At 42.3% G+C, this 23,356-nt stretch overlaps 2 protein-coding genes across 3 annotated transcripts in view; both read left to right on the top strand.

The window, feature by feature from the left end:
- The window catches only part of LOC117525915 (N-acyl-aromatic-L-amino acid amidohydrolase (carboxylate-forming) B-like), a 47,925-nt gene that overhangs the window by 21,397 nt on the left and 3,172 nt on the right, over positions 1-23,356 (top strand). Inside the window, exon 3 of one of the 2 annotated variants that reach the window (XM_034187865.1) lies at positions 21,837-22,029. In XM_034187865.1, coding sequence (XP_034043756.1) covers positions 21,837-22,029 — 193 coding nt within the window. Of the gene's footprint in view, positions 1-6,684; positions 8,237-21,836; positions 22,030-23,356 lie in introns of those variants that run through there. The other variant, XM_034187866.1, reaches the window with a different exon arrangement.
- LOC117525916 (N-acyl-aromatic-L-amino acid amidohydrolase (carboxylate-forming) B-like) overlaps positions 18,908-23,356 on the top strand; it is a 47,500-nt gene continuing 43,051 nt past the window's right edge. Inside the window, exon 1 of the mRNA XM_034187867.1 lies at positions 18,908-19,145. The gene's annotated coding sequence lies outside the window, so the exon portion shown is untranslated. The remainder of the gene's footprint in view (positions 19,146-23,356) is intronic.

The raw sequence follows: 23,356 nt of genomic DNA, 5'->3' as shown, positions 1-23,356 counted from the left end.
CCTTGGGTGACGGAGTTATCTGCACCGGTATCGATAGTGCCGCAGCTGGAGCAGCAGGAAGCAGAACGGCTTGCGCTGCAAGCTCCGTAATGCGAGCATCTGTTTGTTTAATTTGATTTGCGAGAGGCCGTAATTGCTCCCATATCTTCTCCAAGTATTCTTGAACTCTTTCAGCAAAAGGAACCGCTTCTGCCGCTGGGTCCATTTTGGAATGGCCGGGAACTACTGTTATGTGCAGACGCGAGTTGAGGAGCAGACCAGCGTCTGACTGAACCCAGCGCTAAAATAACCAGAAAGCGGTTCCAAAAACAAAACAAATTTATTTCCCTTCTGTGCAATAATTTGTGTACAACATAAATGTGCGGTTGTTTGGCGAGGTGAAGGATGGCGCGCTCTCCAGCACCCAAATGGATCGAAGCCCGATGCTTCTGGACCCAGACTCACCGCCGAACACCCCCCAGGTGGATACGACAAACTGACTCTGTGAAGGATGGAAAAGGTGAGGTAAGTCAACAGCTACAACAAATATCCTTCAAAGGCACATACTATCAGCAACACATTCAGGTCTGAATTTAAGCTTTATGTAAATGAGCAGCTTCTCACAACAGGTGGAGGATCATCATTCCGTACGCCACGGCAGTGAGAAGCGAGCTGCACAATTCTCATCAATGTTCAAATATACTGCGTAACAAAATACCAAATTACTGTTAACACTTATTCAGACAATCATCACCTCTGATGTGTGCTGACAGCATGTGTCCCTCACCCGTCCTCCTTCACAGGCACGATGTGTCAAACCCAGGCGCGGCCCTCAGCGTCTCACAAACAAACGTTACAAGGTCGAGTTCCAGGCAATTCTGCTCGAATCACTCATGGCTTAAATGCAGAACGCCATCTCATTATCTGCTTCAGCTGAAAGTCTTTAAGTTTGCACGTGAGCATCATCCACAGGTGCTGCAAGTCATAAGGCCTGCACATGAACATCCTCCACAAGTGCAGCCAATAATGCTGATGAGGGTGAAGGACTCTTCTGCCAGCACCTTCTCCACAGACAAAAACCCAGTTTACATACCACCTGGAGAGCAAAGAAAAGAAAACAACACCAAAATGTCCAGCCAAACCCCCCAACACACAACACAGCGTAGTTTGATTAAAAAGTTGATTGAAGAGGGGAAAACTTATACACAGGTGCAAAACATTATAGGCTGTTCGTCTACAATGATCTCCAATGCTTAAAAATGGACAAAAAAAAAACAGAGACGTGTGGAAGAAAACGGAAAACAACCATCAAAATGGACAAAAGAATAACCACAATGGCAAAGGCTCACCCATTGATCAGCTCCAGGATGATCAAAAACAGTCTGGAGTTACCTGTAAGTGCTGTGACAGTTAGAAGACGCCTGTGTGAAGCTAATTTATTTGCAAGAATCCCCCGCAAAGTCCCTCTGTTAAATAAAATACACAATTTGCCAAACAACACATCAACTGGCTTAAAGAGAAATAGAGGAATACGAGGTCTGTTAGAAAAGTATCCGACCTTTTTATTTTTTTCAAAAACCATATGGATTTGAATCATGTGTGATTGCATCAGACAAGCTTGAACCTTCGTGCGCATGCGTGAGTTTTTTCACGCCTGTCGGTTGCGTCATTCGCCTGTGAGCAGGCTTTGTGTGAGCACTGGTCCACCCTCTCGTCGTTTTTTTATTGCCAACAAATGTCTGAACGACTTGGATCTTTGCTGCATCAATTTTTTTCCAGAAACTGTGAGAGACCTCCAGGTGGACACCGTTCGGAAAATTAATATGGCTTCCAGGGACGATTTATGGGATTATACAGATTAAGGAGTGTTACTGCCGCTTTAAGGACAGCCCACAACTGCTGAGAGCGTGCCGCGCTCCGAGCGCCGATCGACAGACTCAAACCCCGCTGAAACAACCAGATCATTTCCATCGTGAAGGCTTTGTTGATCCGGGACGTCGTCTGACTTTCACAAAAAGGCAGAAGGCGTGGACATCAGCACTTTTTCGGCACATTCCACTGTTACAGGAGTTTTTTTCATGGAAAGAAAAGTGGAGGGACATGCCACAGAGCCGTTCATGACGCGGGACAGAAACACCTCTGTGTTGGTCTCACAGGACGGCTTTCAGGTGGCTTTCAGATGGATTCTGGTTGCTTTTCAGTCATGTGATTATCCGATTATGATTGTGCATGAGCTGAACATGCCCCAACATGTCCTGTGAGGCTTCATCACGGCGTTGTTTTGCGCTTCATCAGTGCTCCTCTTTCCATTACAAAAACTCCTGTAACAGTGGAATGTGCCATTCATTTCTAAACTGGATGTTGTCTTGATCCGGTATTGTGAAAAGACGTGGACATCAGCACTTTTTCGGCACATTAAGACAGACGTGCGGAGGAGTTCCGCGCGTCACGGTGGAGCCGCATGGGGCAAAGCAACGCCGTGATGAAGCCTCACACCACCTGGAGGTCTCTCACAGTTTCTGGAAAAAAATTGATGCAGCAAAGCTCCAAATCGTTCAGACATTTATTCGTAATAAAAAAACAACGAGAGGGTGGACCAGTGCTCACACAAAGCCTGCTCACAGGCGAATGACGCAACCGACAGGCGTGAAAAAACTCATGCATGCGCACAAAGGTTCAAGCTTGTCTTGTTGGGGAGGTGTAGTGACACGGACCCACAACAGGGGGCGTGAATAAATGGACAATGAAAATGCCAAAAGATAACAATTTAATGTTGTGAAAATGTGCACAACGAAATACAGATACCACTTTAGGAAACAGTCAATTAAACAATAGGTGACGTGTGGGCAGGCTCAAGGATAGGAGATGCCTGTCCAGAGAAGAGTCGGCCCCCACATGATTTCCACTGCCAGCGGAGACCTGCAACACACCGGAGCCGCCAAGTCCCGAGACCCCAGGTGGCCACTGCCTCCAGCTGTCGGATCGGGTACTGCTAGCAGGAAGCACAAACAGATTATGTGGGTGTGTGAAACACCCAGCAACAATCAGCAACTCACAGTTCTTTCCTGAGTGAACACAGTCCTCCACTCCAAGGTAGCAGGAAACACAATCCGTGCAGTACCTAATGTAAGAACTAAGAATTTAGGAGTGGATTTGCCTACTCCTCCAAATTCTCACCAACCAGCTCCAAGCTGCGAGTATACAGAAGGTTACCACTGCAAAAACGTTCAGAATTATCCTTGCGTACGGCAATGATATGGCTGAGATGGTTACCTGTAGGGTAAGCAGATTTCTCGGCAGGGATGTGATGTCACTGCCAGGTTTTTATGGAAGATGGTGATGATGAATGATTGATGACAGCTGTCAGCTCCGGCTCCTGGGGGGCGACTGCACCCTCTGGTGCCTGAAGCCTGCCTTCAGGCAGGGCGCCCTCTGGTGGTGGGCCTGCAGTACCTCCTCTTCTGGCGGCCCACACAACATGTCTGATGCAATCACACGTGATTCAAATCCATATGGTTTTTGAAAAAAATAAAAAGGTCGGATACTTTTCTAACAGACCTCGTATTTTGTGGACTGATGAGAGTAAAATTGTCTTTTTGGGTCCAAGGGCCACAGACAGTTTGTGACACGACCCCCAAACTCTGAATTTAAGCCACAGTTCACAGTGAAGACAGTGAAGCATGGAGGTGCAAGCATCATGATATGGGCATGTTTCTCCTACTATGGTGTTGGGCCTATATATCGCATACCAGGTATCATGGATCAGTTTGGATATGTCAAAATACTTGAAAAGGTCATGTTGCCTTATGCTGAAGAGGACATGCCTTAAGAGTGTACATATCATGAATGCTTGGTCTTGTTGGATTTGTGAGAATCTACTGAATCTACTGGAACCTTGTTTCGCATGTAACAATAAGAAATATACTCAAAACCTGGATTAATCTTTTTAGTCACATAGCACTACTATTATTCTGAACACTACTGTACCTCAAAGATGCAGTTTTTTTCCTGGAAGACCCACACTTTTCTGTTAAACACAACAGCCAGGCTTTGTGAAACAGAATAGTCATTTATAGCTACACATTTGTGCCAAATTTAAGGGAAAGTTAAAAACAATCAAATAAACAAACAAAAAAACAGTGCGTCAACAAAGTGTCACCACCACTGCAAAGCAACCAAACGCAACGCTCTGTGTGCTCTCAAATCCAAAACATGGCGCTGCTTTTACGCAGCGCTTCTCACCAAAAATTTCAAATAAAATAAATGAAACGAAACAGCCACGCTGGAGTTTCCACTTAAATGTGTGTTAATTCCAGCTGGAGCTGATCCGTGTATGTGTGTATGCGTCGGCGTGTGCATGTTTTCAGTCCAAAGTGCAGCTGGCCCCCTTCACCCTCCAGTCTCCTTTTCTTCAGCAGGGATGCATCATCTTTTATTATTATTATTATTATTATTATTATTATTGTCTTTTAAACTTGTTTCACGTCAAACACAGCACTTGCTGTGGGGGTGAAAGGTGGATCCCTGTGCTGCGGCTGTAGAGGACTGTATCGCTTCCCGGTACGGCGCACCGCTGCTTTCACCTTTGCAAAAAGGCATCGCCCAATTAAATGTCTTCTACTTTTATATTGTAGTAACAAGTAACAAAGATGGTTCAGGGAAATGTATCAGAGTAAAAGTAAAAATTTTATTCAGGAAATGTAGTGAAGTAAAACTGAAAGTCACCAGAAATGTAAATAACTAAGTCAAGTACAGATACATCAAAATTCTAAGGACAGTGATAAAGTATTTCCACTTCATTACATTACAACACTGGCAATTAAGAATAGACAGAATGTGTGGCTGGGGATGGTGCCACAAATTTTCAACATTACTGCTGATTTGGAAGCGGCCACATCAGATTACACTGTCGGCTTCAGATAAACCAGTTTCACTTTAAGTGCTGCAGGGGCTGCTGGGTAAATTCAAGGAAAACCCCAAACACTGTCATCATCTTTCAAAAGCAGTAAAACACAGTATTAGAAGTCACAGTTTATCTCGGTATTCGATACACCGTCATTTATGAGCTAAAAGCTGCTGCTTTTTTCATACGCTTTGAACCCTGTAGCTTAAACCAAAATATGTCCATTAATGCATTGATTGGCAGAGTAAAATACACATAGTAAATATAAATTCTTACCTGTTAGTTTCAGTGGGATTCATCTGAATAAATAATCCACATAAAGCGTCCTTTTTAATCCAAAACAGTGGTGCCGTGAGAGCGTCTCTCCCCCAGCGAGTCTTGGCAATTAAATTATAGCCACAATGAAATAAAATAAAATAAAATAAAATAAAGTTAAAATTAGTCTGTTTTGTTTTTGTGCCTAGTGGACGACTCACTGTAATGTCCAAAGTGAACCTGAACTACACTACCCACAATGCTCCCTGTGTCAACTGGCCAATCACATTTTTTGCTTAATGATGATGTCATCAGTAGGTGACAGGCAGCCAGTCTGCTACAAACACACAACAGATGGACTAAAATGTTTGATTTTAGGGTTTATAAACATTTTTGACCATTAAACTTTGCTCACTTTATCAGCAAAAGAAAAAGTTATTGGACTGAAAGTTATCGGAACTAAATTTATCGGAAGATAATTGGTCCGATGATGGTTTTAAAACTTATGTGAAAAGCTAATCCGATACCAAAAACATCAGCTTCGATAATTCGATAATTATTTGCTGTCGGATTAGCTGAACTGTGCCCACCACTGGCAATTGCCAACCGTTGGTCCACTCCATCCTCCTGTGGACAGATATCCTACATGGTCCCACTGTGATTAAGCCCACCTCTGTGCTCAGGGGCTGACCATGGCCGCTAGCATGAGACGTTTTCCCATTGTCGTCCTGATTTACAAGAAGAAAGGATAGTCCCAGCTGATGTGGACAGATGTGTCCAGCCCACTCTCCATGAGCCACAGCTGCTGGACTCTTGGCTACTTCCAAAAGTGGCTCTCTCTCCAATCATCTCTATTTTGGCATGCTCCCATGACAGCTCCACCGTCAGCTCCTCAAAAAGTTCTCTCATGATTCTTGCATGTTGGATAGAAAGTCCATTATCTCCTGAAAATGACATTTTCCGATGTATTCCAAGAAATTAGAAATATATATGTATGTTCAGGCAGCCTGAAAAAACAGCATCACAGAGACATTCCACATTCGCATTCACAGCAGCAGTAAAATAGCATCCTGCAACACAAACAGCAGGATCAGCGCATGTTGGGATCCAAAATCTGGCACTCTAAAAACAAAAGAGTTTTGGGCTGAAGCGTCATCTCCTCTCTGTACATCCTCTGTAAATCTGAGCCATCACTTTCAAATGAAAGCTCAGAAGCTTCATTATCAGAAGTAGTACCGTTCATTTCACTCTGCGTGTTGGCCATTGGGATGTTTCTGCTTTTCCTAAAATGGACATCACATGCTGCGAAATGGTGAGAAATGTTGAGTCATAAGTTTCCTGGAAATGCACCTGCTGACTTGCCCAGCGAGAGGGACAATTGGCATTAAAACACATCAACGACCACTAATTACCACATGTGCGTGGCTAGACTTACAATCATGAACACTTTGATGTTTGTGGTAATAACATGCCGCACGTCCTTTAAAGTTCTTTGAGCTTTTTTTTCTTGAATAAAAGTCGCTAATAATAAAATCTTCTTTCTTCAGGATAATGACTTCGGCCTCCTTCAACCAGGCGACCCCATTTTCTTATCGTTTTTGGGGGAGACGATGAAGTATGAAGGGGAAACGCTCCACCCGTTCTTTGTGAATGAAGGTGCCTACTATGAAAAGAAGACTGCCTTCCAGTTAGCTCGAAAGACTGTTCTGACCGTGCCGCCCATAAGTGTGAAAATAGACTGAACATGACGACAGAATGACATCAAAATGTACTATATATAGAGCAGCAGTTAGAAGAGTACATTTAATACCATGCTTTAACTATTTAAATATCATTGATTCATAGATGAAATGATGCAGAAATCAAATGTTCAGATTTATGACTCCAGTTCTATTCGGACAACAAATGTGACCTTTTATTGAGGTGCTTATATGTTGTAACTGTGTGAATGTGGATGCAGTGAATGATAATGTCTCTTTAAATATAATGCATTGCTAAAATACCCTCAGCCATATGAGCATGTAATCAATAAAAGAGTTTCTGGAAAGAATGTGGCCTTTTGACTTTTGAGTAACCTTTGGCCACCTTTGAAATTGTCCATGGCCTGTGTCCCAAGAATGCTCCCTGTGATTTTGAAGACCCTGGCAGTAATAGGACTGGAGTTATGCTGGGTATGCACGCATGCAAAATCATTTTTAATGCCCAATGGCCATATTTTGGCCTCTGGTAAAATGAATGGCATAATAGGGCTGGCAAGAATGTAATGGATCACTTCCCACCTGTAGCCTTTCTTTGTGGAGTTTGCATGTTCTCCCCGTGTTTCCGAGGGTTTACTCGGGGTGCTCTGGCTTCCTCCCACAGCCAAAGACATGGAGGTTAGGTGAACTGGAAACTTTAAAATGAGGGATGGTGTGCGTGCAGGTGTAAATGGTTGTATGTGGCTACGTGGCCCAGCGATACACTGGCGTCCTGTCCAGTGTGTGTAACGGTACACTTCATTATTAGTTTTTGTCAGTTGTTTTGCACATTCCAGATATGGTAATTGTTATACAGTAAAACTCGCTTATAATGGATTTAGGTGAACCAGTGAATTTTGTCCGTTAAAATCAAAATCCATTATATTGTATGTATGTAACACATTAGTCAGGAGGCGCTGAACAATCTACAGGGAATCCTCAGTGCCAATAAACTTTATGTATTTCCTTGATTAAATGCCTGACCTTGACTAGGGGTCTGTCTCGTTTAATGACCAGGTCAAACTTTCAAAATAAAAGCCTGGCTTAAATAAGCGCTAGGCAGTATGTGCATTAAAAGAATTACATGTAGTCGAGTCACTCTTTTTTCTAAGTCCACTGCAGAGTGGTATCTTAAAATCATAAAGCCTGATTTATCCTTCTCCAGCTGTGTAACTTCAGTGACGTCGACATGAGTGTGACCCTTTAAAAGTTCTCCATTGTGTTGGTGGATGCCATAATGCAATTTACTGCAGGAACCGTGACTTTTTATGGATCAATTTGTCCCTCAACTATGTAGCAACATTGTTGCAAAAGTATTTGCAAATGTGTATTTCAATCCACAAATGTGTAAAAAATGTGTGTGTGTGTGTGTGTGTGTGTGTGTGTGTGTGTGTGTGTGTGTGTGTGTGTGTGTGTGTGTGTGTGTGTGTGTGTGTGTGTGTAACCAGATCCACAAATGTGTAACTAGATCTACAAATGTGTAAAACAAAAATCCGTGTGTGTGTAACCAGATCCACAAATGTGTAACTTGATCTACAAATGCGTTAAAAAAAATCTGTGTGTAAACAGATCCACAAATGTGTAAATAAAATAAAATAAAAATCTGTGTGTGTGTAACAGTGTGTCTGTGAAATTCGGGCCACTCAATTGGATATGTTCTTAGACATGACACTTTTTTTTTCTTTCAATATTTATTTCATTCAATTAAAAGAAAAAAGACAGAAAAGCAGAAATGAATATTACAAGACTTTGAATGAAAAGGAGCAGAGAGAATTTCAATTCAATTCAATTCAATTTGTTTTTTATATAGCGCCAAATCACAACAAACAGTTGCCCCAAGGCGCTTTATATTGTAAGGCAAGGCCATACAATAATTACGTAAAACCCCAACGGTCAAAACGACCCCCCTGTGAGCAAGCACTTGGCTACAGTGGGAAGGAAAAACTCCCTTTTAACAGGAAGAAACCTCCAGCAGAACCAGGCTCAGGGAGGGGCAGTCTTCTGCTGGGACTGGTTGGGGCTGAGGGAGAGAACCAGGAAAAAGACATGCTGTGGAGGGGAGCAGAGATCAATCACTAATGATTAAATGCAGAGTGGTGCATACAGAGCAAAAAGAGAAAGAAACAGTGCATCATGGGAACCCCCCAGCAGTCTACGTCTATAGCAGCATAACTAAGGGATGGTTCAGGGTCACCCGATCCAGCCCTAACTATAAGCTTTAGCAAAAAGGAAAGTTTTAAGCCTAATCTTAAAAGTAGAGAGGGTGTCTGTCTCCCTGATCTGAATTGGGAGCTGGTTCCACAGGAGAGGAGCCTGAAAGCTGAAGGCTCTGCCTCCCATTCTACTCTTACAAACCCTAGGAACTACAAGTAAGCCTGCAGTCTGAGAACGAAGCGCTCTATTGGGGTGATATGGTACTACGAGGTCCCTAAGATAAGATGGGACCTGATTATTCAAAACCTTATAAGTAAGAAGAAGAATTTTAAATTCTATTCTAGAATTAACAGGAAGCCAATGAAGAGAGGCCAATATGGGTGAGATATGCTCTCTCCTTCTAGTCCCCGTCAGTACTCTAGCTGCAGCATTTTGAATTAACTGAAGGCTTTTTAGGGAACTTTTAGGACAACCTGATAATAATGAATTACAATAGTCCAGCCTAGAGGAAATAAATGCATGAATTAGTTTTTCAGCATCACTCTGAGACAAGACCTTTCTGATTTTAGAGATATTGCGTAAATGCAAAAAGCAGTCCTACATATTTGTTTAATATGCGCTTTGAATGACATATCCTGATCAAAAATGACTCCAAGATTTCTCACAGTATTACTAGAGGCCAGGGCAATGCCATCCAGAGTAAGGATCTGGTTAGACACCATGTTTCTAAGATTTGTGGGGCCAAGTACAATAACTTCAGTTTTATCTGAGTTTAAAAGCAGGAAATTAGAGGTCATCCATGTCTTTATGTCTGTAAGACAATCCTGCAGTTTAGCTAATTGGTGTGTGTCCTCTGGCTTCATGGATAGATAAAGCTGGGTATCATCTGCGTAACAATGAAAATTTAAGCAATACCGTCTAATAATACTACCTAAGGGAAGCATGTATAAAGTGAATAAAATTGGTCCTAGCACAGAACCTTGTGGAACTCCATAATTAACCCTAGTCTGTGAAGAAGATTCCCCATTTACATGAACAAATTGTAATCTATTAGATAAATATGATTCAAACCACCGCAGCGCAGTGCCTTTAATACCTATGGCATGCTCTAATCTCTGTAATAAAATTTTATGGTCAACAGTATCAAAAGCAACACTGAGGTCTAACAGAACAAGCACAGAGATGAGTCCACTGTCTGAGGCCATAAGAAGATCATTTGTAACCTTCACTAATGCTGTTTCTGTACTATGATGAATTCTAAAACCTGACTGAAACTCTTCAAATAGACCATTCCTCTGCAGATGATCAGTTAGCTGTTTTACAACTACCCTTTCAAGAATTTTTGAGAGAAAAGGAAGGTTGGAGATTGGCGTATAATTAGCTAAGATAGCTGGGTCAAGTGATGGCTTTTTAAGTAATGGTTTAATTACTGCCACCTTAAAAGCCTGTGGTACATAGCCAACTAATAAAGATCGATTGATCATATTTAAGATCAAAGCATTAAATAATGGTAGGGCTTCCTTGAGCAGCCTGGTAGGAATGGGGTCTAATAGACATGTTGATGGTTTGGAGGAAGTAACTAATGAAAATAACTCAGACAGAACAATCGGAGAGAAAGAGTCTACCCAAATACCGGCATCAGTGAAAGCAGCCAAAGATAACGATACGTCTTTGGGATGGTTATGAGTAATTTTTTCTCTAATAGTTAAAATTTTATTAGCAAAGAAAGTCATGAAGTCATTACTAGTTAAAGTTAAAGGAATACTCGGCTCAATAGAGCTCTGACTCTTTGTGTTGGTATGACTCACTGTGTTGGTATATGGCATTAGAGAACATAAAGAAGGAATCATATCCTTAAGCCTAGTTACAGCGCTTTCTGAAAGACTTCTAGTGTAATGAAACTTATTCCCCACTGCTGGGTAGTCCATCAGAGTAAATGTAAATGTTATTAAGGAATGATCAGACAGAAGGGAGTTTTCAGGAAATACTGTTAAGTCTTCAATTTCCATACCATAAGTCAGAACAAGATCTAAGATATGATTAAAGTTGTGGGTGGACTCATTTACATTTTGAGCAAAGCCAATTGAGTCTAATAATAGATTAAATGCAGTGCTGAGGCTGTCATTGTCAGCATCTGTGTGGATGTTAAAATCGCCCACTATAATTATCTTATCTGAGCTAAGCACTAAGTCAGACAAAAGGTCTGAAAATTCACAGAGAAACTCACAGTAACGACCAGGTGGACGATAGATAATAACAAATAAAACTGGTTTTTGGGACTTCCAATTTGGATGGACAAGACTAAGAATCAAGCTTTCAAATGAATTAAAGCTCTGTCTGGGTTTTTGATTAATTAATAAGCTGGAATGGAAGATTGCTGCTAATCCTCCGCCTCGGCCCGTGCTACGAGCATTCTGACAGTTAGTGTGACTCGGGGGTGTTGACTCATTTAAACTAACATATTCATCCTGCTGTAACCAGGTTTCTGTAAGGCAGAATAAATCAATATGTTGATCCATTATTAAATCATTTACTAACAGGGACTTAGAAGAGAGAGACCTAATGTTTAATAGACCACATTTAACTGTTTTAGTCTGTGGTGCAGTTGAAGGTGCTATATTATTTTTTCTTTTTGAATTTTTATGCTTAAATAGATTTTTGCTGGTTATTGGTGGTCTGGGAGCAGCCACCGTCTCTACGGGGATGGGGTAATGAGGGGATGGCAGGGGAGAGAAGCTGCAGAGAGGTGTGTAAGACTACAACTCTGCTTCCTGGTCCCAACCCTGGATAGGCACGGTTTGGAGGATTTAAGAAAATTGGCCAGATTTCTAGAAATGAGAGCTGCTCCATCCAAAGTGGGATGGATGCCGTCTCTCCTAACAAGACCAGGTTTTCCCCAGAAGCTTTGCCAATTATCTATGAAGCCCACCTCATTTTTGGACACCACTCAGACAGCCAGCAATTCAAGGAGAACATGCGGCTAAACATGTCACTCCCGGTCCGATTGGGGAGGGGCCCAGAGAAAACTACAGAGTCCGACATTGTTTTTGCAAAGTTACACACTGATTCAATGTTAATTTTAGTGACCTCCGATTGGCGTAACCGGTTGTCATTACTGCCGATGTGAATTACAATCTTACCAAATTTACGCTTAGCCTTAGCCAGCAGTTTCAAATCCACACCCTACAGTTCCAGACCCATGTAGCAACAATGTGTTTCTGTTTTTTTAGTAGTCTTGCTTCCCTAGCAATGTCTGCATTTTTTTGTTAGATGCTCATTTATATAGACACTTGTTCCTTTCAGATTCTTTGCCTGTCTTAATAATTAATTTTTGTATTTTCTGCTTGTAAATTGTATAATAATGTTAGATAGTTTATTTTTTTCTGTTTTTGGATGGAATAGTATGACAGTCTGATATAGTGTCTTTATGGATGACCACACCTTTTTGATATAAAAAATTTGTAACTTGTTGTTCCAGTGTTTGAAGAACTTCTCCCATGGAAGAGCCACAAATGCGTGCAGAAATTTATGCATGTGTGGAACCAAAACTCCAGGGGGCACAAGCACCAATATATTAGTCACCGCTACAGTTTTAATCCAGGCCGGGCTTGTTTTCTTTTTTTTTTCTCCTGTGTTTTGGAGACCAGGAACATGAATGAATCTTCTTGTGTCTTTTTTTTTTCTTTCAAAATCTTTTTATTAAATTTCCAATGCGAATGTATTCACATGTATACATACACGCACCCACACACACACAGCAAATGCACCTTGGAATTGAATAGTACAAATATAAAAACAATAATAGCAACAACCGAACACATCTTCCCAGTATTACGCAGGTACCGGTATGGAAAGTACAGTTAAGTGCTCTACCCTTCCAAGTGTTATGCAAACACCTATGTAGGAGCGTATGACGACTCCACTTAATCTTATTAGGATAGAGGTAGGACGTTGAACCTGCTCCCCCCCAAAGAAATACAGCTAAGGCACACACATCAGTCAGCAGGCTTGTCGTTCTTCAAATATTGAGCTACTTGGATGTCAGGGGCCTACTCCGCAAACGTATTTTACAACGCGTACGAATCATGAAAGTAAGTTAGGAAGGATCCTCAAGTCTTATAGAATTTTCCCTCAGTGCCTTTCATTGAGAAGCGCATCTTTTCTAGAGCAAGACAGTGCATAATTTCCCTCAGCCATTGAGTATGTGTGGGCGAGGTCGCCTCCCTCCACTTAAGCAAAATGGCCCGCCTGGCCAACAGGAGAGAGAAGGAGACCATGTGGTGCTCCGCCGAAGTCAGACGGGGGTCGTCAGGCCCAAAGGTACCAAATAAGGCCATCATAGGATTTGAGTGGAGTTCACGTTTCAGGATATTTGAAAGAGCACGAAAAATCTCACTCCAAAAGGTTTGTAAATGGGGGCATAACCAATACATGTAGAAGAGTGTGGCATTGCCCAATTTACATTTCACACAGGTGGGGGTAACATCGGGATATATGCTAGCTAATTCCGCTTTTGATCTGTGAGCTCTATGGACCACTTTGAATTGGATTAGGCAGTGTCTTGCACACAGTGACGATTTATGAATCAAGTTTAGGATCAAGTCCCAACGGTCGGTGGATATCGTGCCTCCTAGGTCCTGTTCCCACGCCTTTCTGGTCTTGTCTAGTGTCAAATCCGAGAGTGCGATAATGTTCCGGTATAGTTTAGAGAGTGCGCCCTTCAAGATTGGATTAAAGGAGAGAAATGTGTCAATTGGATTAGCACCTGGTTTGTTGGGGAAGCATGGCAGGGTGCGTCGCATAAAATTTCTGACCTGTAAGTAACGAAAAAAGTGCATTTTGGGCAAGTGGAATTTCTCAGAGAGTTCGTCGAAAGAAGAAAAACTGTTGCCCTTGAATAAATGTGAGAGTGAGATGATGCCCTTTTTATGCCAGTCCGTAAAGGAGGTATCGTACTGAGACGGGGCAAAAAGGGGATTGAATGCAACAGGGCTGAGCATGGAAATTTCAGCAAGACTGAATGCCCTCCTAAAGTCCACACCTTCAATGCGGAGTGCACTACTGGATTCTTTATTTGTTTGGGTATTGGGTAGTTAGTTGGGGCACCAAGCAATGCAGAGAGTGACATGTTTTGAACTGAGTTCAGCTCAACTGTTAGCCATTCTGGGACAGCCGATCGAAGGCTGTATTTATACCAAAAGGCGAGAGAGCGAATATTCGCTGCCCAATAGTAGGAGCGCATATTTGGTAATCCCATGCCGCCGTCAATCTTCAAACGTTGGAGGACAGCTTTGCTTACTCTGGGTTTCTTATTCTGCCAGATGTATGAAGAAATAGTCGAATCCAACAAGGTAAAAAAGGATTTGGGAACAAAAATAGGTAGAGATTGGAATAAGTATGTAAACTTAGGCAGTATGTTCATTTTTACGGAATTTATACGACCGGCTAGTGTCAATGAGAGGGGTGACCATTGTTGCAGAGACGTTCTCACCTGATTGTGGAGAGTTACGAAATTTTCGCGGAATAAGTCCTTAAATTTACGGGTGATCTCTAATCCTAAATAAGTAAACTGCCGTTTCTCAATTTTAAGGGGGGTGCTGCTGTAATCAGCCACCAGGGCCTCATTATTTAATGGAAAAAGCTTTGTCTTGTGGATGTTAATTTTGTAGCTGGACATACGTCCAAATTCTTCAAACAGAGATAACGCCGCAGTCAGAGAGTTAATTGGGTCAGAGATATACAACAAGAGGTCGTCAGCGTAAAGAGAGACTTTATGCTCCACGCCACCCCTATTGATGCCTGGGATGTTAGTGCTGTTTCTAAGCGTGACTGCAAGTGGCTCTATCGCTAAATCAAATAGGATCGGGTTCAACGGACAACCCTGTCATGTTCCATGGCTTAGTACGAACGGTTGGGATGTTATGCCATTCGTCCGTACAGTTGCCTTAGGTGCGGCATAGAGCAACTTAATCCTGCCTATAAACATGGGGCCGAAGCCAAATCTGCGTAGTGCTGAAAACAAATATTTCCACTCGACACGGTCGAATGCTTTCTCTGCATCAATAGAAACAATGCATTCCGGAATTTTATCTTGAGAGGGCGTATATAGCATGTCAAGAAGACGTCTGATATTAAAAAAAGCATGGCGGCTTTTAATAAAGCCGGTCTGATCAGTGGATATTATATGAGGGAGGGCCTCTTCCAATCTGAGAGCTAGGACTTTCGCTAAAATTTTGGCATCCGTATTAAGGAGTGAGATAGGACGATAGGAGGCACAGTCAGTTGTGTCTTTTCCTTTCTTTGCAATAAATGATATGAAAGCCTCAGCTACTGATGGTGGAAGTGAGCCACGTTGGTGTGACTCATGTAGGACCGTTGCAAATTGTGATGAGAGGGGTTTGGAAAACTGTTTGAAAAATTCAGCGGGAAAACCGTCAGGACCCTGTGTCTTCCCAGACTGCATCCGAGAGATGGCTTGGGTTATTTCTGCTTGTGATATAGGAGCCTCTAGCTTCTCCATGAGGTCTACGGGAACAGAGGGAATAGGTAGTGAGTCAAGAAAAGTACTAATACTAGCCTCATCTCCGTCAAATTCAGAGGAATATAGACTGGAATAAAAATTTCTAAACGTAGTGTTGATCTCATTGGGGTTGGAAGTCATTTCCCCATTTTCAGAGCGGATGGCCGATATGTGTTGTTTGGCTCTGCGTCCCCTTAGTAAGTTAGCGAGTAGTTTCCCCGATTTCTCTCCGTGTTCATACAGTGTGCAATTGGTTTTCAGGAGAATGTTTTGTGTTTGGTAGGTTGTCAAGAGGTCAAATCTGGTTTTGAGTTCAGTCTTTTTGTTATAAAGCTCAGGAGTTTGGTATTTTGCGTACTCCTTGTCAGTGTTGTGGATTTCAGATAGGAGGTCTGATTGGTCTTTCCGGGATTTTCTTTTCAAGTTTGCTGTATATGAGATAATTTGGCCTCTCAAATAGGCTTTGAGTGCTTCCCAGACTGAGAGTGCAGATATGCCAGGAGTATTATTAGTTTCAAGAAATAGAGAGATCTGTTCCTCTATAAACTTGATAAAGCTATCATCTGAGAGTAGTGTAGAATTAAATCGCCAATGTCTTGAGGGGTTTGGGATTCCGGGGAAATTCATTAACATTGTCAGAGGAGCATGGTCGGAGATGACTATACTCTGATAGTCACATGAGCTGACTTGGGGAGCAATTTTGTCATCCACAAAAAAATGATCTATGGGGCTGTAAGCCGTATGTCTCCTGTGGCACAACTTGCCCCGTAGACCTTGTCCAATGGCTTGCAGACAGAGAGGTCCAGAACTCAGTTGCCAGCTCAATAAGCATGATGAGGTGTCATAAATCAGACCAACATAAGCAGGAACATTGTTCTTGGTATACAGTAGACAAGTGCTACTACAAACGAGGTACTTAATAGAAAAAAAAAAAAGGGGGGGGAGGGGAAGGGTAATGGGAGCACCTGGCTGGGAGCCACGTGACATGGCCAGTCCTTGGAGTTAGATAGGCTGGTGCTACCAAGATGAAGACCCCTAATTAGAGTTATTATTATTAATTGTTTATTAATATTGATTTATTTATAATTAATAATTAATATTTTAATTAATATTTTGAATTATTAATTTTATAATGATTTAAAAAAAAGGGGGGGGATATCGACGATAAAGGCACCCAACTGGAAACCACGTGTGCTGCCCGATATGCTGCGCAGTGGCGCTACAATTAGCTGTCGAATCGCACCATCTTTGGGTCAGAGCATCAGCGTAACATGTCGTGTCGAACGGGTGTCACACAGTTACCGTACATCACTGCGGATTTAGCGCTGTGACGCCAGAAAGTCCTCAGCATCCTTCACAGAGGCGAGGCGTTTCCTCCCACCGTCTTTGGTTGTGATTCTCAATTTGGCCGGGTACAGCAGCGATGGCTTGAAACCCCGCTGGTAAAGTGCCGACATCACCTCTCTGTATGCTGTGCGCTGCTCCATAATTTCCGGACAGTAGTCCTCAAAAATTGCCACCGGTTTCCCCTTGTAGAACAGCTTCCCTCTCCTTTTGCGGGCCTCCTGGACGATCAGTTCTTTAAGCCTGTAGTTGTGAACTCGTGCAATCACCAGCTGTGGTTTGTCCCCGGAGCGCTTGGCAGTCGGCGCTCTGTGGGCTCGGCCTAATTCTGGAGGCGAGCTCAGAACCCCTTCACCAAGGATTTCAAGCAGAAGCTTTGAAAAAAAGGCAGCGGGCTGCGTGCCCTCCGCAGACTCAGGCACTCCCGCTATCCGTATGTTGTTGCGTCGGCTGTGGGATTCGAGGTCGATAGCCTTAGCTTTAGCTTGTTGTAGCCCTGCTCCAGAGCACCGATCCTAGCCTCCATGTCCTCCAGCTTGTCACTAACTTGGTTTGCTTCGGCTTCCAGGGAAGTCAGTCTCTGTCTGTGGTCAGAGATGGTTGTTTGAACACAGTCTAGCTTAGTTTCAAGGGAGATCATGGCCATTTTAAACTCAGCAGAGAGGGCTGCTTTATGCTCCTCCAGTAACTTAGCCAGGGCCGCCATGTTAGCACCTGCCAACTCATTGTCTTTTTTCCCGTCTTTCCTGGCTGACTTCGACGCCATTTGGACTTCGGGCAGTAGTAGATTGGTAGTAAAGGCCAACGCTGCTATGTAAGCACACAGTCCTTGTTAAATATTAATTTACATCGAGATGTTGCGGGAGCACGAGCGGTGAGCGTCTACTCCATTCGTGACCCGGAAGTCCTCCCCTTCTTGTGTCTTTTAATTTTAAATTAACACAAAATAAAAATGGTAATAACTTTGTTGACTGTCCCTTTCAGCCAGCTGCAAGTCAAGATCCGTGTAATTCACAAAGAATGGAGGACGTCTCATTTTGGGGGAAAAACGGTTTTGGTCTGTTGGAAAGAGGTGTCATTTGATTGAAAACGACAATTCGCTTTGAAGTTATTGGTTACAGAAGAACTCCTGGCTGAGTACTTTTCAGTCTGGGGGCCCGGTGCCCCTCCCTGCAGATATTTCATTCATCCAGGAACACCTTAAGGGAAAGTCTACAGTGTGTCCAATCACAGTGTGCTATCACTGGCTAACCTTAGCCTGTTTCTCATCCCCTCCAGACTTCCAGCTCTCGTAATTATGAGATCAGTTTTTTTTTCATCCAGTGAATGCAATGCTCTTCCGTAGGACACAGTACTATTTGTGTTAACATTTTCTTATTATTACCATTTTTATTCTTGTGTTTACTTAAAGTTAAAAGCTGCAAGAAGATCCATTCATGCTCCTCATGTGTTCTTCGAGGGCCCGGCCAGGCTTAAAACTGTAGCAGTGACGGATATCATTGGTGATTGAGCCCCTGGTGGTTAGTCTCCACACAGGTACAAATTGCTGCACGCATTTGTGGATCGTCCACGGGAGAAGTGTAGCAAAAGTCATGTGTATCACATCCAATGGACTGGCCCGATTTTCACAAACACACGGTTACACACGCAGATTTTTTTATTTATTTTTTTACACATTTGTTTACCGAAATACACATTTGCAAATACTTTTGCTACAATAATGGCCCCATACTCAACAAGCTGCATTCTTTATACAATCATCAACCTCCAAACCAACGTTATGGTACGTGCAGTTTCCCTCCATCAACTGCAGGTCATTTGAGTGTCTCTGTCGTTTTTAGACTCCATGTTGTAAAGTTGGTCATACTTGCAGACTTTTCTGCCAAATGTTTATCTATTTGATCCATGATCTAAATGCAATCAGTGTGTGCACTGCAAAAACTGACTGCAGAAACTGGAAATGTGAGCAGTCACGGGTCTTGCAGTCTGTTGTTTTGACCGGGCTATGGAGAGGGTTCTGATCTTTAAAGAAAATAACCGTGTCACATTGCAAACACGATAACTGCTTGAAGTTTCATCTGAGCGGAACTCAACATGAAGATCAGCTGTAAAGTAAAATATCTACCGCAGTTCAGTGTGCCTGTAAATGGTTAATAGAATGTCCGGAAGGCAGTTTGTTAAGTTTGTCTGTCTTCACACAAGCTCCAATTTCAACGGCGTTGACAAGCAGCCGGTTTGAGCAGAGTTATAAAAGGTAAGACTCGCACCCTCAAGCAAACCTTATATAATAAGGTTTGCTATTATTATAATAATAATATATAATTACTGTGCATTTTGTGTGCCATGTGGTTTTGCAAGAGGCAAAGGTTTTCTGACAGTGCTGACTCTACACTGAGATATAGGCATGTCATCGAACTTTGACCATGTTTCTTCTATAGTAATTTTCATGTGAGTCAAGTCAGTTAAAGGTGCCTGCTCTTTTTGGAAACGTGTCACTCAGATCTTGATGTGTGCTGCCTGTGTGCTTATTACTCTGTAATAAACATGTGTGAGAGTGTCTTCTTGGCTGGTTTACAGTGCAACTGTGACACTTAACTTTCAACCCATATGGAGATCTTTTGCTCCTCTGGTGTTTGATGTAGTTGATCAGACTGCTCTCTGGGACATCCTGACAGTTTGTAGGATCCCCAAGTAGTTCCAAGGGCATCGTAACAGGTATTGTGACTGATTTAAGGAGTGGGGGCAGAAACGGAGTCTTTCCCAGTGCAGGCTGGTGTTTCTGTCTCTTGCACCGTTAAATGCTTGCAGGGACGGGGTGTTGGGTCGGATTATGGAAATCAGCGGTTTAGGTGGTTTTCTTGGTGAGGAAAGGTTCACTGACCGTCACTTCATGGACAATACTGTGATGTTTGTTGAATCAGACACCGTGATTGTTGTGGATCAAGACTGATCCAAACCCCGTAATCACAAAGAATCTGAATTGTCTCAGAGAGCTCTCAACTTAGCCTAAAGATTCCTATCCTACAATCCTACAATTCCTAAGCAATTGTAACCTAAGAGTGTTCCAGGAAACGTCTGAGCAACTCTGAGTAAGGAGTGGTCAGAAAGTTTTATCTCTGTGAGGAGGTGGGGTTGACCCAGTTGCTAGGTATGACGCAGTCTTCTAAGAACTGTGATTGGTTGTCACAAAAAAGGAAAGAGAAAAAAAATGAATGCACTTGAATTTCAAAACCATATGGAGATCTTTTTGTTTTTGTTCTTCTGGTGTTTGTATTTGATTCAGTGGATTGGACTGCTCTCAGGGACATCCTGAGAGTTTGTGGGATCCCCAAAAAGTTTGTGGGGGCATCGTCATGTGAGTGCTGTATGGAGTGAGGGCAGAGTCTTTCCCCATGAAGACTGGTGTTCCTGAGAGATGTTTTCTGGCTCCTGCACTGTTAAATGCTTGCAGGGACGAGGTGTTTAGTCGGGTTGTGAAAACAAGCCATTTCGGTGGTTTGTTTGGTGAGGAAAGAGTCTCTGACCTTTACTTCATGGACAATGCTGTGATGTTTGTTGATTCAAAGGACACTCTGATTGCAGGATTTGAGAAGCTGAGTGAGAATTTGGAATATTTGGGTTTGTGATGGTCCAGGATCAAGACTAAGGGCCCCTTCATACATAGTGCGAATTGGATGATTTGCGCATAAAGTGAGCATGAAGCAGGAATCATATGAAAACGTGTAAAATCGTAGCTGCTTCCAATGCCTCATCCACCTGTTGCTACAACTATTTGCACACACCAGTGGCCGAAAGACAGTGTGCGCTGTGAGAGCCTATTGAACCCTCTCGCGACGGGTGTCAGCCAAATTCCAGGTGACACGCATGAACATCTAACACCTAGCTAACATGGCACTTAGAAAATATGTGGCCATTCGTACTATTAACACAACAGTCTGCAGACAATCACTGTCGAGCTGGACGTGAAATTTGTCTAAGCGCCCCATGACTGTGAAGTTGCTGAGTGCAAATGTGGCGTGCCAGAGCATTTTAGATATTTTATACTTAGTTATTTATATATATATTTGGGGCATCCAGTGTGGGCAGCAAAGTAAGAATTTCATTGCACAGGAAAACATGTTTCTTTAATGTGCAATCTTGAATCTAACATGTTTTTTATGAGAAGACCACACTTTTGAATGAACATGGACTGTAATGTTGTTTTACATGGAAAAACCTTCTTTGAAAGTACAAAAACAGTTATTTTAACAAGAAGAAAATTAATGCTGTTTCTTTTACAAGTGTACTGAAAGAGTATAAATTACATTTAACTTACATTGTGCATTCACCTCACATATGATAGACTGTTCAGTGGAAAGAAAGAAACAGTTTACTCACATTTTGTGCCTTATAATGACATTAATAGCTCGTTAGCTGTGCTCCATAACGCCTAAGTGAATAACACAGCAATTAAATCCATTTTGCTCCGTGTTGGATGAAGTGATAAATATGTCTTATACTCCTTTGCAAGTTGAATTTGGTTTTTTTCCTCTTAAAGAGGCATTATTGGACCAGTGTAACTTATACACGGGAATATATGGATATCATTGTGTAAAGATGCTTTCATGTTCTTACCACCAGATGGCATATGTTTCTTTCCCGTCTTTGTCCGTATTGCCATTTGTGGTGGCACTCATGGTAATGAGCTGTCAGGAGTCTACTTGGTGACAGAAATGCAGAAGCAGAAGGTAGATGAGGTTGGATCCATTTCTGTGATGACCGTTATATCAAACCCACGAGCTGTTGACGTTTGCAGAAGATACACTGAAAAGGATCTCAACCGATGTTTCACAGAAGCTTTGCTGAGGTAAGATGAACGTAACACCAAAACACGAATCAGGCAGCTTTGAGGTTTAATTTTTCCACATTTCAAAATGTTGTGAAGTCTGATGTCTTTGGTGTCCAGTTCATCTGTAACAGATTCAACACCCCATGAGGTGATACGAGCACAGGAGCTGAACACTCAGCTTGGGCCTAAAGGAAGCCAAGAGGCCGTTGACTTCCTCTGTGACCTCCATAACACCACCGCCAACATGGGCCTGTGCTTCATCTTTTACTCCTGTGATTGGTTAACAGTACACATTTATAAATACATAAAGGTGACAGACTCAGAGATTCATATAAAATGTATTCATCCTGCAGAAGGGGGAGAAATTATACAGTCTGATTGCCAAAGGTAGGAAAAAGCTCATGTGCTGCACCTCGGTGTTCTCTGTCTACAACTGAAGGTCCTCTGACAGGACGTCAGTGTGGCATGCAGGTGGTGGGAGGTGTTGTCCAGGATGCTGAGCAGCTTCTTCAGCATCCTCCTCTCTGGCACCTCCAGACTCCAGCTCAGCCCCCAGGACAGAGCTAGTTCACTTGATGAGCTTGTAATATTTAGTTTGTTGTAGAAACAGAGGGATGATGTATAATATTGGCCATAAATTTTAAATGTTAATGCACTGTTTCTGTTAAATCCTTTGAATTAAATCTAAAACTGTACACTACAAGCACATACTGTTTCCATTGTGGTGATACACAACAGCAGAATTACAACATATCATGCAGTATTAAAATTCCCTCGGCCGTATGAGCATGTACCTTTTAACACAGGAACCCGTGCGTGTGCACATACATGAGCTTTTGAAAAGACCAGAAGTTACCTTTGATCACGTGTGATGCGTATGCACACTGACATCCACAAGATGTAATGTAAATGTTCACTCCAGCTGTGTTATCAGGTTACAAAAACAGCATTTTCAGTTTTAGAAGTGTTTATTTCTTACTAGCTTTTACATAATATATGAGAAACATATTATATTTACCCAGAAACACAGAGGTTTCTGAGCATATTCCACCATGTTGAATTAGTAGCCAGAGAGAGACCAGCCCATGATGTCATGGTGCCGCTTTCCTCTGCTTGGCTGTCACCCCCCCCCCCCCCCCCCCCCCCCCCCAAAAAAAAAGTGGATTTGCATGATTCATAGCATAAAAATAGGAAACAGAATGTGACTTTTTGACATCTTAAAATAGGTTAGCCATCTTTGAATTTATCCAAGGTTTGTGTCCCAAGAATGTTCCCTTTGAATTTGAAAACCGTGGCTCGTACAGGACCTAGATGAGACGTGTATGCACATGATTTAGGAGAAGACAACTCAACCTTTCTAGACTAATATGACCCCAATGAACAACTTGGGATATGTGCCAAAAATCTCTATCCGGGATGAACAGCCCGAAAATGGCCATGCCCTTTTTCGTCCTGAGTGTTACATCAAATATAGCTGTATTTTCTAAACTGCTGCAGCTACAGATTTTCCAAGTTATTCAAAATGTTCAGAATAACAATAACATAAGTGTTTGGGAAGGCTATAGAAAGTGTAAAATTTCTATTTTGATATTTTAAGAGAAAATGGCTCAAATAAGTGGGTCAATTTATGACCGTAC

Source organism: Thalassophryne amazonica, chromosome 15, assembly GCF_902500255.1.
Source record: "Thalassophryne amazonica chromosome 15, fThaAma1.1, whole genome shotgun sequence".
Classification (NCBI taxonomy): domain Eukaryota; kingdom Metazoa; phylum Chordata; class Actinopteri; order Batrachoidiformes; family Batrachoididae; genus Thalassophryne; species Thalassophryne amazonica.
Note: the sequence above shows the minus strand (reverse complement) of the source record. Positions and strands in the feature narration are given on the sequence as shown.